This window comes from Rhinatrema bivittatum, chromosome 14, assembly GCF_901001135.1.
Source record: "Rhinatrema bivittatum chromosome 14, aRhiBiv1.1, whole genome shotgun sequence".
Lineage (NCBI taxonomy): Eukaryota > Metazoa > Chordata > Amphibia > Gymnophiona > Rhinatrematidae > Rhinatrema > Rhinatrema bivittatum.
In genome coordinates this window covers 29008198-29022766 of record NC_042628.1, presented here as the reverse complement: position 1 = coordinate 29022766, position 14569 = coordinate 29008198, and the positions used below count along the sequence as shown (strand labels likewise).

Below are 14569 nucleotides of genomic sequence, written 5' to 3'. Positions count from 1 at the left end.
TTTATTTTATTTAAATATGTAATTCTAATTGTTTAGTAGCTATTGTAACGTACTGGTGTGTGGCGTGACAGAGACAAGAATTCAAATTAGACTTCACATAGTGGATTCTTCTTACAAGAACAACCTTGGGATCCAAAACGTATTCCCTTAAAACAGATTGATCTTAGAATTGGAATCTTTTTTTTTCCATTGGCAGGATTTATTGTTTGACTTTGTAATGAAGCTCTTAAAAGCTTGTTGCTCTTCCGACAAGAGTTCTTCTAAGTAAAACCCACTGTGTTTTGCTGTATTTGCATTGGATGGTTAACAGATGAACGGGTGCAGTAGATTCCAAAACTGTGTAACGGACAAACTAATAAATACAATTTTAAAAAAAGTCTAAAAGTAATACAAAGCCTAAAAGAATAAATTGTAATTATTTTTTTTTCACTGCAGGGTTGATGAGGGATTCTCAGTGGCCTTCAAAGAAATCATATTGGGAAATTGGGTCAAAATGCCCCTTCCTTCCCCCACCTGAAAGCATATTTTAAAGTTTCACTACAGAATATCAACAGGTCTGTTATGATGCACTGGTTTGCATTTTGCAGAGTACGTAGCCACTTCCCACAAAATTTTTTAAAAAGTACCACTGGATCCCACTCAACACTGCCTTGCAGTCACATTTTGTCAGAATAATACAGATTTTAAAATGCTTTAGACTTTGAGTAAGATGTTGCATATTTTGCCTTTTCATTTTCCCCTTTTCAACGGTAGCGCTTAGGGCCCTCACCAAACTCTCAGTAGCCATGGTAACTGTATACATACCCATGCTGGCGATGGTGTTGAATGGTAAGTGGAGAAGTCCATCTGCCGTTTCACGTATTTAGCGCTGATGCCACGTGACTTTTTTTTTTGACTTGTCGTATTAGTTTTCTTGATGCTATTTTTTTTCTATTTGGTGCGCCTGTAATTGAGTGTACGTTTTAAGCAAGCCTGGAAGGCGCTGATTGGACTGAGGATGACTCGTGCACATCTTACTCAGATTTGTTAGTTCCATATTGTGTTGAATAATGCACCCTCTTTTTTATCCTTTGTTAGCTGTGATTTAAAGCTTGAATGATTTTGTTAATTCTTGCAATGACAAAAGCTCTTCTTCCAAGTGTTGAATGCTAGATGTTGCTTTTTCCAATGGTACTTATCTTCTAAAGGGTTATGTTGCACACTGCTCAGATCTGTTTGTCTTTTTAATTTTAATTTTTTTTTTGGCATTTTATTATTTCTTTCCGTGTTCCTTGTCTCTTCCCCTTACTTCACTGCATGACCCTTCATACAAAGGCTTCTTTCTGTTTTAAATATTTATTGTTTCTGTGTTATCATGGCCTTCAAGCATGCTCTTAAATATTAAATTATGCAGTACCTTTTAATTTGCTTTTAATGTCTCTTTATTAAATTTTAATTGACATGATGTCGCTTTATTGAAATGATTTGTTAAGTTAAAATGGTTATGAAGTAAATGTAATTATAAATAGTTTGATTTTGTTATGCCTCTACTGCTTTTTTAAAGATAAATTGCATTTTATTTTTACATAAACTAAAGCAATGATAATGCATGCCGACAGTAGAGTTCAGGGACCCCTCCCCCCCGTCTATGAACATACTAATTCACTTTTCTATGTGCTTAGGTAAATAATGCCACAGCACGCGTAATGACAAATAAAAAGACTGTGAACCCTTACACAAATGGTAAGTTTCCATGTTTACAATACCTCTTCCTTCACACTCATCATGAAGTAGCGCATGCTAGGAACAGAGATGTGAATTAAAGCTGAAGTCAAACTTTGAACTAGAATTTTTAGCCTCGTTAGAGTTTGACATAATTTTGAGATCTTCCTCAGAGTTGCAGGGAAAGTGCCAAAAAATTTTCCCCAGTAAAAAAAAAAAAAAAAAAAAAAGGGTGGGGTGGAACCCAACAGATTCACTGCAGAAATACTGATTTGGTGGAATCTCCATTTAATCTGACTACTGTAGATCAAGCAAACTGGGAAATCTGCTTGATCTCCAATGCAGGGTTGTTGATTTCAGGTAGCTGCCTCAGAATTTATATGAAAAAATATTGGCAAACTAATTCGACAGACCAAAAGCATTTTGCAGGTTCATCGAAGTAATTCATAAATGTTGTTTCAAAAGTTCACAAAACCCTTGAGAGGAACTTGTGATATGCAATGTACCATGGTGTTAATTACAATGTATTTAAATGCAGTCTCGAGGGCAAGCGATTAGAAAAGTTTGTGTGGATCATACGCAGTGATACACAATTTAATGAATAAACAGAATTTCTGCAGTTGATTTGGTCTGAAAAGAAAAAAAAACAACTTTATCCTAAATTCATCTCACACGCTCTGTATTTTTACTGTTCCTTCTGACACTGGTTAAGGAGAGACTCTCTGCTACTAATGTTTTTGTCATCTTTTCTAAGTATTTTTAGGGGGCGGTTTTCAAACTCTACTTTGCATCGGTTTTCAAAGGAAACCTGCATGCATACCTTCTCTTAGAAAATTGCTGTCAGTTTAAAATTCTCATGGATAGGGGCACCTGCTTTTTGTGTGGGTAAAATTTTGCATGAAGGGCATGCCTGTACTTTTGAAAATGCAGTCTATGCATGCACTTTTCCTATCCTGCCAAAAAAAATGTGCTTCTGGGACACTCTCAAACACATTGTGGAAGATCAGGCATCCTTATAGCTAAATGCAGGGTAGGCAATTTCCAGATAGCCAAGTTACTAGTATTAAGCCACATTATTATCTTTGAAAATTGCTCTCCACATCTCCATTCCTAGCCCTCGCCTTCATTTCACTGAATTCCTACTTCATTCAGAACCTGAAATGGCACATTTTTATTTGGGATAAAACATTTTAATTTACCTAAGAGAACTTGTTACATACTCTGGTTAAAAGAATTCCTACCACACTAACAGCCAATGGGGTTGCATATTGTAATTTCAGAGCAGAGTAGACCAATCAAATTACACTGTAAGGTGCCTTCTGATTGGCTGACATGAACCACATGTCTAAATTGTCATTAAGAAACATGCCTCTTCAAGTAGTAACAGATCAACAATACTAACTTTGTGAAGCCTGCCCAAACTGGACAGTCATAAAAATGAAAGCAGAAATCATCAAAGCATTCAGCTATTACAAACAAACTTTATTATCAAACACTAAAAAAAATAGTAAAACAGGATCAAAACATAAAGCAATACAAATGCAGATGTGCTAAAAGCCCTGGACATAAATTAATGCAACACATAAGTAGTATACAGTATTTTATCAAAACAGTTTCCTCAGGGCCTGGCACTAAGCCCAGAGAAATAGTTCCACAGCTAGCTGGTTGTGTAAGACAAACCCTCACCAAATTGTGGACCCTTTAAGAAGACGCTGCAGAGCAAGGTTCATGCTTTCTGGGCTGGAGGCAACCAATCACTGAAACTGTGATAGTGACCCTGGCATCAGTCCCAGTCTGTGCATCCATCATCATCCTAAATTCAGCCCTGGATGTCCTGAGCAGCAGCAGCAGCACTATCTTCTGCTGTGGGCTAGGGATCTGCAGCCGCAAATTTTTCATTTTAGTTTGCTTTGTGTCTTTTTGGATTTTTTTTTTTTGGGGGGGGGTTGCTTTTAAGTTCATTTAATGTTTTTCTGTTCAGTTTATTTGGCAGACTTTATCAGCATTAAATGGAAAACCCAAAACAAAACAAAACAAAAAAAATGAACCAATTGAAAAAAAAAAATGTGAACCTGGGGCCCTCTAACCTCCACTTCCAGCCCACAAAACATATTTAGCGCAGGCATAGTCTGACCTCAGCCTGGGCCCCTCCCCTCGGAACCAGGGCGCTCCCATCTTGGCCCCCACTTACCCTCTTCCCAGGTCCTGAGCTCTAACAAGCAGGAGCAATGACCGCTCACTCCCGCCTGAGTCTCAGAACTTTAAAGACGGCACCATCTGTCCGAAGGATGATGCAGAAGTGCCATCACTTTGGTGCCTTGCTCCAGTATTGCTGACACCTTTATGGTATGCACATATACCAAAATAGGGCCACCCGCACAGTAGGAAGACACTAAAGTTACGTCATTATGGTGCCATCCTTTAGGCAGACTGCAACATTTTTTAGAGTTCTGGGACCCTTTAGCATTTATAACCAGGGAAGTGAGTCAGAGGGGGCCGGGGTGTGAGCTCCCCGGCCTCAGCACATTCAAACATGGGAGGAGCCCAGGCAGGCTCCATCCATTCAGGGCCCGGGCCTGGACCAGGAGTGGGGGGGTCAGAGAGTGCCCATGATGCCTCGGTTGGGTCCAAGGAGGTCTAGCTTGGCATTTTACAGAATGTAGGGGTTTTCAGGGCCGTGGGAGTTCCCTCCCCCCCCCCCTTTTTTTTTAATGTCATGAATACAAAAATATCCAGAAATGTTGGAATATTTTCATAGGATGTCATTTTTTGTTCACTCCATTTGGAATGAACCGACAATGACCTCATTTGTTGCATTTTTGCTTTTGTTTCAAACAAGTGTACATCCTAACTGTGTGAATAAGCAAAGGAAGATGATAAAGCCCACTTGCTGTAAGCCCTGGAGTATATAATGGCACCAGGCCACAGCCAGGGAAGGCAGTCAGAGAGAGGGAGACACATAGGCAGGCATCTGCCCTGGTTTATGACCAGGCAGGGATTGAGAAATGAGCAATGGACTACAGAAGGCTTGGGAACTATTCTTCTGCTCTAGGTTTCCACCGATGCACCACATGTGCACTGCAGCTGAAGTTCAACAGATGCACATTCTGCCTTTCTCAATGTCTAGACCATTTTTGAGAACCTGAGATCAGACTATGTGGAAGGAGACAGATAAAGACCATTATTGCAATGTTTATATTAACGCAATATTTGCACAGAAGTATTGAATGCTTTAGGAGATAATTCTCAAAGAATTTACACATATAAATGACACATATTATCACAGCAATTTTCAAAAGTCATTTTTGTGCATTAAGGTGTAGATTTTAAAAGGGTGCATGCAGGCGCACATGTACACCTGATTTTATAACTTGCACGCGCAGGCGCGTGCAAGTTATAAAATCAGGGATCAGTGCGAGCCACTGAGTGGGTGCACAATTGTGCACCTTGCGTGCTCCGAGCTGCGCTTCCTTCCCCCGTTCCCTTCCCCCTAGCCTGACCTTCCCACCCCTTCCCCTAACCTTTCCCCCCAGCCCTACTCTTACCCCCCAAAAGTTTTATCATACCTTTTGCGCCTGCCTAAAGGCAGGCGCAGGTTGCGCACGCCAGCAGCCTATCTTCCAACATAGCAGTAATGGCCGCTGTGTTGGAGGCCTCAGACCCCGCCCCCGGACCGCCCCTCCTCGCCCCTTTAGTAAAGCCCCGGGGGCTTTATGCGCATCGCCGGTCCTTTTTAAAATAGGCCCGGTGCGCGTAACCTTTTTAAAATCCGGCCCTAAGTGCACATACATGGCATATAGTGTTCCAATTTTCAGAAGTCCACTTACACGGGTAAAATGCATTTACACACGTAAAACCCAATTTTAAGCATGTAAATCCTTTTGAAAATTACCCCATGCCTGTGCACACTAAAATAAGATGTAACATGCCATTATCTAAAATAATGATATGCAAAGCATGGGATTGCCATAAATGTGACCTATTTTTTTGTTGTCATGCATTCCAAGGGGTTCTTTTTTTTTTTTTTTTTTTTCAAATTGCCTGCCTATAGACAAAGTCCACAGTCCGCACTTAAGGGCTAATTTTAAAAGCCCTGCGCACATGAAATCCGGGATCTGCGCAGGTGGATCTTCATAGGCCTGTAGCCACACGCGTATCTCCCAGTACGTGCAGAAGAATGGGTTTGGAAACCCAGGCCAGAGGCGGGGTCTAGGCGGGGACATGGGCAGGCAGGGACAGTGCCATTCGGCACTGACCTGCTGAAGCAGGCGCCAGGAGCTGTCCAGCCCGCACAAGCTGCTGCTGCTCCGGAGAGCAGGTAAGTAGAAAAACTAAAGAAATCTAGGGTACCTAGTGGGGTTTTAGGGGTTGGGGTTAGTAGGGGGGAAAAGGAAGGCAGGTTAAGTAGAGGGTTTTGGAAATTCCCTCCAAATCCGCTCCTTTACTGGGTTTGAAAGCTAACGTCCTTTTCTCCCTTAAAAAATTGTCCATTGGTATAAAGTAGAAATATGTATGGGAGGAGAGGGGATTTGTTTTGTTTCACTTTGTTTTTTGATGCTTTTTCCATTCCTTTTCTGTTTCTTTTACTTCACACTAAAGTCCACAAGTGGCAGAAGAGATGCCCAGTCGCTCCTGCCCTGCTGATGCAGTACTTCAAAATATTCATATTTCAAAATGGCCGCAGCTTTAGCTCAGCTGAAGACTGGTGGGGCAAGAGAACCTGGGGAATGTTCCTACCCCCTTGGTACCCATGGATGTGTAAGATGTAGGGGAGGAGTGGTCAGTGTGGTTATCTGGGAGGGTTGTTTTTTTTTTAAGTTTGACAGCAGGGGAATAATAAAAGAACCCAAAATGCACTGTGTTTTTCTGTAAGCCCTGGGCTAGTGTCTTAACACAGGACCCCCAAGGACCACACCTCAAATAAAATTTAAGTTGGCAAAGTCTTCTCCTGATCTTAATACAGTTTGAGTGTCCAGGAATTTTCAGTTGGGAGAAAGACTTTTTCTTCTAGCTGAATTAAAAATGGAAAATTTAATGAACTAGTTCCTTACAGCTCTTGATATTTTCAGTCATTTTTACAACTTCAGATCTTCAATACATTTGTGGCTTTAATTCAAGTCAGTTTATTCGGTGGTTAAAGCCAAGCCAATTCCAATTACTTGTCGTATTACTTGTCCTTTTCAAGCAATAAGTTTGTTTTCTAAGCTTCTGCCCAATTTCTGGTGGATATGATATTAACCCTATGATTTAGTTGTGTTTGTTTGAGTCCCAATTCTCATACCTATACTGTATTTATTCAGTATTCTCCTCCCTCCTTTGTTTCATAGCTGAGTGGTGACTTCATGCTTCTTTCTTCCTTGTTGATCTCATTGAGCTGGTCATGGATACACCTGATGGGTGCCACTGGTCTTCTTCTAATTTTTTCCACTCTTTCTCCCTGGGAATGAATGGTAATTCATTCCTCTAAATCATTATTAATAGTCCTCTAGTTATCTTTCTGTAAGAGATAGCACATCCTCAAGATGGTAAAGTTGTCGCTGGGCCCTAGGATATACTGGCAACTATCAAAAATAAAGTCTTAAGGAAAGGGAAACCAAACCATAGAGAATGGAAGGGTGTAAAAAACTTTATTCTCCTAACACAACTTTTCCAAACAGACATGATAACATAAAGAAAGACACCATGTCTTCTTTACTTCACCTAGGTCTCAATCCTAGAAACCCTAGGGTCCTTCCCTAGAAAAATAAACCATACTGGAGCAGCAAAGGGACATGCTGCCCCAAGGAGGGTCAGCTAAAAGATCCACACACTAAGATGGTGGCAGGAGTTTATATAAACTAGGAGCTTACCATCTTAGAGTCCCCCTATAAGGATAAGATATTACCTCTAGTAGGATCCCACAGGGTTCTTACATTTTGTGTACAAAACAAAGCACAATGAAATAGGAAATGCTTACTTTTCTTATTTCATCTGAAACTAAAATACATCCCTACTACACAACGACTTTGGACCTGCTTTGTCTATGGGCAGATTTTAGCTGGGAAAACAACAAATAAATTTGAAAATGGGCATTGTTTTCTAGTTGCGTTCATAACATGCTTCCCCTCAACACAGCTAAAAATATGCATGTACTGTTAGCTGGATTAAGTAAGGGTAATGTTTCAGTCAGTTTACACAAGTAAATGACTATTTAGCAAGATAGATGGTTTTGAAAATTGTCTTCTAAAAATGTATCATGCACACTAGCAGAAAATTAACACTTGAGTGATAATACTGGCTGCATACTGTGCTACTTACCATCTGTTATTTTGCAAATGCTCAATGCTGTTTTTCTCCAGCTCCTCCCTCTTCACTCCTAAAATAGATGGAAGGGCATCAAACTTGTATTTTGTAATTGGTGGGTGGGCAGCTGGATGTTTAAGGGGAATAGTGCAAGTATTATGGACTTATTTGGATGGGTTAGAAGGGGGAAGTTAGTTAAAGAGGTGTTTTGTGTGGTGACTTTCATTTGTAACCACACAGAGGGTGTTTTCTGGAATTGGCAGAAATCAAGTTCAAATAAAGGTGCTTTGGCCATCAGTGCTACCTACAGAAATGGGAAAGTGACTAGGACTCAGGTGAGAGACAAAGAGATTTGGGAAGTGAGCTGTGTGCCGTGTCTTGTGCTTCTTGTTTCCTGTGCTGTTTCCTTTACTATTGTTTTGCCTTTCTCTTCTCCTGTGCTTGTTATCTGCTGGTCTCTGTCTGTGTCGTCAGTCTCAATCTCTTGTTTTAAGATATGCAAGAAAGTAGTGACAGTGCATGAGAGTAGAGAGAAGAAATAAGGGCAGAGAGGCTTGTCTGCATGCATGGATGTGATAGGGGATATGAGGGTTTAGGGTATGCTTAGGAAGATGACTGGTGAGCTGAGGGAGAGGGGTGGGATTAGCCCAAAAGAAAAGGTCATAATTGTGAGGAAGAACAGTGGAAGGCAGGCTATGTTGGAGAAGGAATAGATGATGGTGGGAGTGTAAAATCCAGTGTTAAGGCCCTGTAGACATGGTAGGTAGGAGAGAAGGAGAGAAGGGCATGGAAGAATATACAGCGAAGCAGGAAGACCCAGCATCCTCATCCAGCAATGCTAATGCAGATGTGGGAGGAGACAGAACCAAGCGCTAATGGTGCCAAGGCAATGGAAGCTTTCTGGATACTCCAGTATACACAAGGGAGAACAGCAAGATCCTGGAATGTGTTTGAGGCAATTACAACATTGGGTTTGGTAAAGATTCAACATGGAATTCCCTAGCTAAGAAGAAGTACAAGTGGAAAGCAATAGCACTATAAGTTTGCATCTTAAGAGTGGTATCCAAGACCTTCAAGCACATTAAAAACCGATGGTGGATCTGCAAGTGCAACACAGGAGGCAGCATCGCTTGTCCGTATCAGCTGAGTAAAGTATAAGATAAGCTCTGTGGCATCATAGGATCAGAAGCCATGATTAACACCTTGGAGGAGCTGGATACAACTGCACATCTACATGATTGGGCAAAAGGTCAGTAGCTCAATATCTCCAAAATAGTCAAATGTCCAGGGAAGTTTTTTTTTTTAGTTATTTGAATTTAACTCATATCTTATCATTAGTAGCTGAAAGTGAGTTATATTTTTAGGTATAGTAGGTATTAGAGATGTGCATTCGTTTATCACAAATTAGGCAATTTCAACGAAATTGCCTAATTCGTCCTGGTTCAGGTGACCTGAACCTCGAAACAGATTTTCCCCAAACTTCGGGAAAAATTCGTTTTTCGGATTAGTGCGGGGGAGAGGGGCACATTTATTTTAAAAACAACCCACCCCAACCCTTCACATTTACTTTATTACACCCCCACCACCATCCCGATCCCTCCCCAAGACTTACTAAAAGCCCTGGTGGTCCAGTGGGGTCCCGCGAGCAATCTCTCTCTCTCGGGCCGTCTGGTCATTGGGCCTGCCAGGAATCTAAATGGTGCCGGTGGCCCTTTGCACTTATGATGTGACAGGGGCTACTGGTGCCATTGGTCGGCCCCTGTCACATGGTAGGAGCAATAGTCGGCCGGTGCCATCTTAGATAATGGTGCAGGCCATCCATTGCTCCTTCTATGTGACAGGGGCCAACCAATGGCACCAGTAGCCCATGACACATGGTAAGGGCAAAGGTCCACCGGCACCATTTTGATTCCTGGTAGGCCCGGCGGCCTGAGAGGGAGATATCGCTTGCAGGACCCCACAGGACCACCAGGGCTTTTAGTAAGTCTTGGGGAGGGATCGGGATGGTGAGGAGGTTGTAATAAAGTAAATTTGAAGGGTTGGGGGTGGGGTTTTTTTTATTTGTTTTTTTTTCGATTCGTTTTTCCGCTTTGTTTCTTCCGATCTGTTTTGCCGAAAAACGACCCATGGGAAAACAAATTTTTCCCACGAAGCACCCGAACCGAAACCTGACCTGACACAGAAAAATGAAGCTCATCTCTAGTAGGTATTTCTCTGTTCTCAGAGGGTTTACAATCTAAGGGCCTGATTTACTCAGGCTTTTTTGCCTTTCTGTGTCGTTTGTACCTGATGCAACAGTGGGTAAAGTGACTTGCCTAAGGTCACAAAAAGTGTCAGCAGGATTTGAACTCTGCCTTGCTCTGGAGTTTTCAACCTGCTGCTGTAACCACTAGATTACTCCTCTATTCCCAGTTCTAAATGAGGTGGTTACTTTTAGATGTTAATTGTACCTGTTGGAAGATAGGGTTGGACCCAGAAAACAAATCAGAAGCCGATCCAATTGGCTGTGTAGCAGTAAGGATAACGAGAATCGGATAATGGAAAAAATCCTTTATTAAAATTTGCCCGACTCTGGCTGAGTTTTGCTCTTTAATCGAGAGCTGCCTCAGGGGCAATCAATGTAAGCAGGACTTATTGTACGCCTGCAGGGCCGATGCCACAGTATTTGTGCATCCACTATAACATACAACCTGTTTGATCTTAAATCTCTACTTTGAACGTATGGTAATGCCATGTATCACCAATTGTGAAGATCAGTTCATTCGATTTATATTGTCAATCGATTGCGGCTGAATCCTTGATGACATACTCCGCAGTCACATATTTCCTATCTGTGTTTTGACGATATAAATTGAATGAAGTGATCTTCACAATTGGTGATACATGGCATTACCATACGTTCAAAGTAGAGATTTATGATCAAACAGGTTGTATGTTATAGTGGATGCACAAATACTGTGGCATCGGCCCTGCAGGCGTACAATAAGTCCTGCGTACATTAATTGCCCCTGAGGCAGCTCTCGATTAAAGAGAGAAACTCGGCCAGAGTTGGAAGATAGGGTTGGCCTCATTCCCCTGGAGGACAGCAGTTGGAACAACCTTAGAATAGGGTGTGATAAGTTTCAGCCAAATAAATATGTTACAACACCGATGCTTACCGGCTTCTTCTTGCTTTAACAGATGCCACTGTTGTCCAGAACTTATGCACTTCTTCTGACAGAGGCAGAAGGACAAAAGTGAAGAAGACCAACACAGTCACCCGGAGGCATCAGAAGAAGAGTTTGAGTTTCCTGTTCTTGAAATGATGCCTCTGAAGCCCATATTCTCCATGCCAGAGCCTGCAAATAGCTTCAAGCTATGGCTGACAGCAGAGTTTCTGTCATCAAAGGCATACCCCACATCAGGTTCCTATCATTAGCTTCAATGACACCTGAGTAAACCCATCGCATTTGCTGACCACCAAGTGCTGTTGGCACAGCAGTACACAGACAACACAGTCCACACAGGCTTCAAGTCTGTGCTAACAGAGCTAACAGGTATTTCACAAATCCATGAATAATGGGGAATGCATTGCATGAACAGTGCGATTGATATCACAGAGGTATGGACTTAGTAACAGCAGATATTTCTAACACTATCCTTAACCTCCAGCACCACTTCCTCCATAATTCACACCCTTGTTATCCCAGGGGCCACAGACCAGAAGCGGAAAGCCTAAAACAAGGCATCTATTCAGTGTGTGTGGGGGGAGGGAGGGAGCAAGATGTCACCTACTGCACCCCCAATGCTGATGAGCCCATGGAGCATGAGGGTGTCCTATTAAGCCCCAAAACTGAAAGTCTGTCTTTTGCATCTTCTGTCTGTTGTTCACTGTCAGGCCCCATCTGTTTTCCTTGTGTGTTGTCTTATATTTCATAAGAATATGATAGCCATGTTATGTGGCCTTATCCATACTTAGGGACCTTCGTTTATATTTTATTTTTACAGGAAATGTATCAGTATTTGTTACATAAAGAACAAAAATGGAAGAAATCAGTAGAAAAATGATGCCATTTTACTCCGTAAATATTATTTTTGTTCTTGTTATAATGAATGCTAAGTTCCCAGAGAAAAGAAAATAAAAATTGAAAATGAAGGTCCCTATATACTCTACCTCATCTTTTTGCTGCTGGGTGTATAACATTTGTAACACTGTCACTATATAGTTTGTCAATACAAGTCTTTTGGAATAAAGCCACGTGTTTGTTTTTATTGAATTGATTTGGTGGTTAGAGATGGACACATTTCTTGCACATTACCACTTTCTTTACAGGTGACTGAGAGCAGATAACAAAAGGAGGCTGATGTGAAATTTGGAGGGATGCTAAGGAGGGCAGGTTGCCTCCCCTCTCCTGTACTCTGCCTCCTCTTTCCCCATTCTCCTCATGTTTTGCATTCTGCCACCTTCTGCCGCTACATTCCAGGCCCCGTGCCACCCGTTCTTCACACCCTCTGACGTCCCAATCCAGTGTGAGCGTTCTCTCCTGGCCCTCGTCTCAATTCTTCCACTCCCTGGTGACCTGATAAGGTAGGAAGGGCCAGTGCAAGATATTCTGCCAGACTGGGTGTCTGAGACAGAGGTAGGTAGCATTGCAGCAGGTTATTCTGGGCCTGAAAATTCAGAGATGTGACCACATTCTTACTCTCTCCTGCCTCTTCTCATTTCTTTTTCTATCTCATATTCTCTTCCCTCCTCCTCCTCTTTCTCCTCCCCTTCTCTTTTCTCTTCCCGCTCATTGTCTCCCTCTTAAATGCTTACCACAACCAAACTCCCCCATTTCCCTCACTAAACTATCTCTGGCCAGCATTTAGTATTTTATGGCATGTACACTATGGGGCGGATTTTCAAACCCTACGCGCGCGGGTACTTTTGTTCGCGCCACCAGCACGAACAAAGGTACACCAGATTTTATAAGATACGCGCGTAGCCGCGCGTATCTTATAAATCCCGGGGTCGGCGTGCGCAAGGGGGTGCACATTTGTGCAACCTGCGAGCGCCGAGCCCAGCACGGCCTGCCTGCCTGATTGGGGGGAAAATTTGTGCAAGATCATTATTCCTTCATTTGCATCTCATACTTCTTAGTAAGCACGGGTAAATTTTAAAATGCCTGCGTGCATAGATCCCAGGGTTTATGCACGTGGCCAGGCCCTTTGTGCGCCGGGTGAATTTTCAAACGAGCCCAGCCATGCCCGTAAACCCCGGTACGAGAATAAGTGCCGGGGCATGTTATAATATCGGCATGTCCATGTGTGCACACCAGGAAGCGCGCGCACATGGACACGCGTGCACACCTTTTAAAATCTACCCCTAAGGTTTACCTTCTTCCCACTAAAGCCTTAGCATTAGGATTTTGTGACTAGGCTGCAATTTAACATCTATGCTAAACTGGTTTAGCCCGCATGATGACTATTACTAACCTTGAGTGAATCGACCCCATAGTTTGGATGAATAGAACAATTTTGTTCCAGTGCAATTTTTTTTTTTTTTTTTACAGTTTTTCTCTGCTATTTTTCCTATTGAAAATACTGGGACATTTCAAATGATAATCCTGGAACAATTTTGCACTGCAGTTAACATTCAATGACAATTTCACCACCATGTTAAAAACACAAATGCACCTTTCACCTGAACTTCACCAGACACGTACTTTCTCTATCAGCACTTATGCCTGATAAAGGCTGGGTGAAATGTCATTGGCCACCTTTTTATATTGTCTGTTTTCTTCCTGGGTGCATAGCCCTCCATGTATTTTCTACATTAATGATAAACACTTAGGCCTGGATTTTCTAAGTTTGCAGAACTTAGAAAATCCAGCGGGGGGCGGGGATTGCGTAGCGGGGGTGGGCCTGCGAAAGCCGGCAACGATCGCACCACCACAGTGTGATTGCTGCCGGCTTTCACACCCAGTAGCGCCACCGAGAAAGGTGGTACTATTGGGAGCGATATTGGTGACGATAAGGATTCTTACCTTTCGCCATCAGCAAAGTCGTCGTGGAGTCAGCCTTGAGGCCACCCGGACTCCACCCCGATTTAGATATCGCACGCGAAAAGGGGCTTTTCGCGTGCGATACCTTTGGAAAATGCCCCCCTTAGTTATTAGAGTGTTCTTATGTTCTGATAAATGCATTAGTCTGTTGTGTTCCTACTATTATGAAATCTGACGTTTCTGGTTCCTAGTCACTTGGAATTTTTTCTTTCATGTCCTAGTTGACTTTCTTTGGCGAGAGACATGGTATTTTTGCAAACCAGATGAAATTTGCATACAATGCTTTTCTATTAAACATATATTTTTTAAATGTGATTTTTTTTCTAATTTGTTAACCTAGGTGTGAAGATAATGAGAAAAAAAAAATAAATAGAATTAAACTACAAGCCAGAGAGTGGAAAGAGGATGAGAGTATAGAAACTGCAGTCAACTGTTTAAAAAAATTCATTAAACATAAACAGAATAAGAAATCATTTGGAGGATGGATGAGTGGGTGCAAAAAGCAGATAGCATCTTAGGTTTATAAGCATGGAAGTAAAGGACAGGTGGGGAAAATCTGA

General features: G+C 42.1%; 1 protein-coding gene across 13 annotated transcripts in view; it reads left to right on the top strand.

Moving 5' to 3' along the window:
* Positions 1 to 14569, top strand: part of RBFOX1 (RNA binding fox-1 homolog 1) — a 499409-nt gene that overhangs the window by 216352 nt on the left and 268488 nt on the right. For all 13 annotated transcript variants that reach the window (XM_029577019.1, XM_029577016.1, XM_029577009.1 and 10 more), the window contains one exon: positions 1662 to 1722. In XM_029577019.1, the coding sequence (XP_029432879.1) occupies positions 1662 to 1722 (61 nt within the window). The remainder of the gene's footprint in view (positions 1 to 1661; positions 1723 to 14569) is intronic.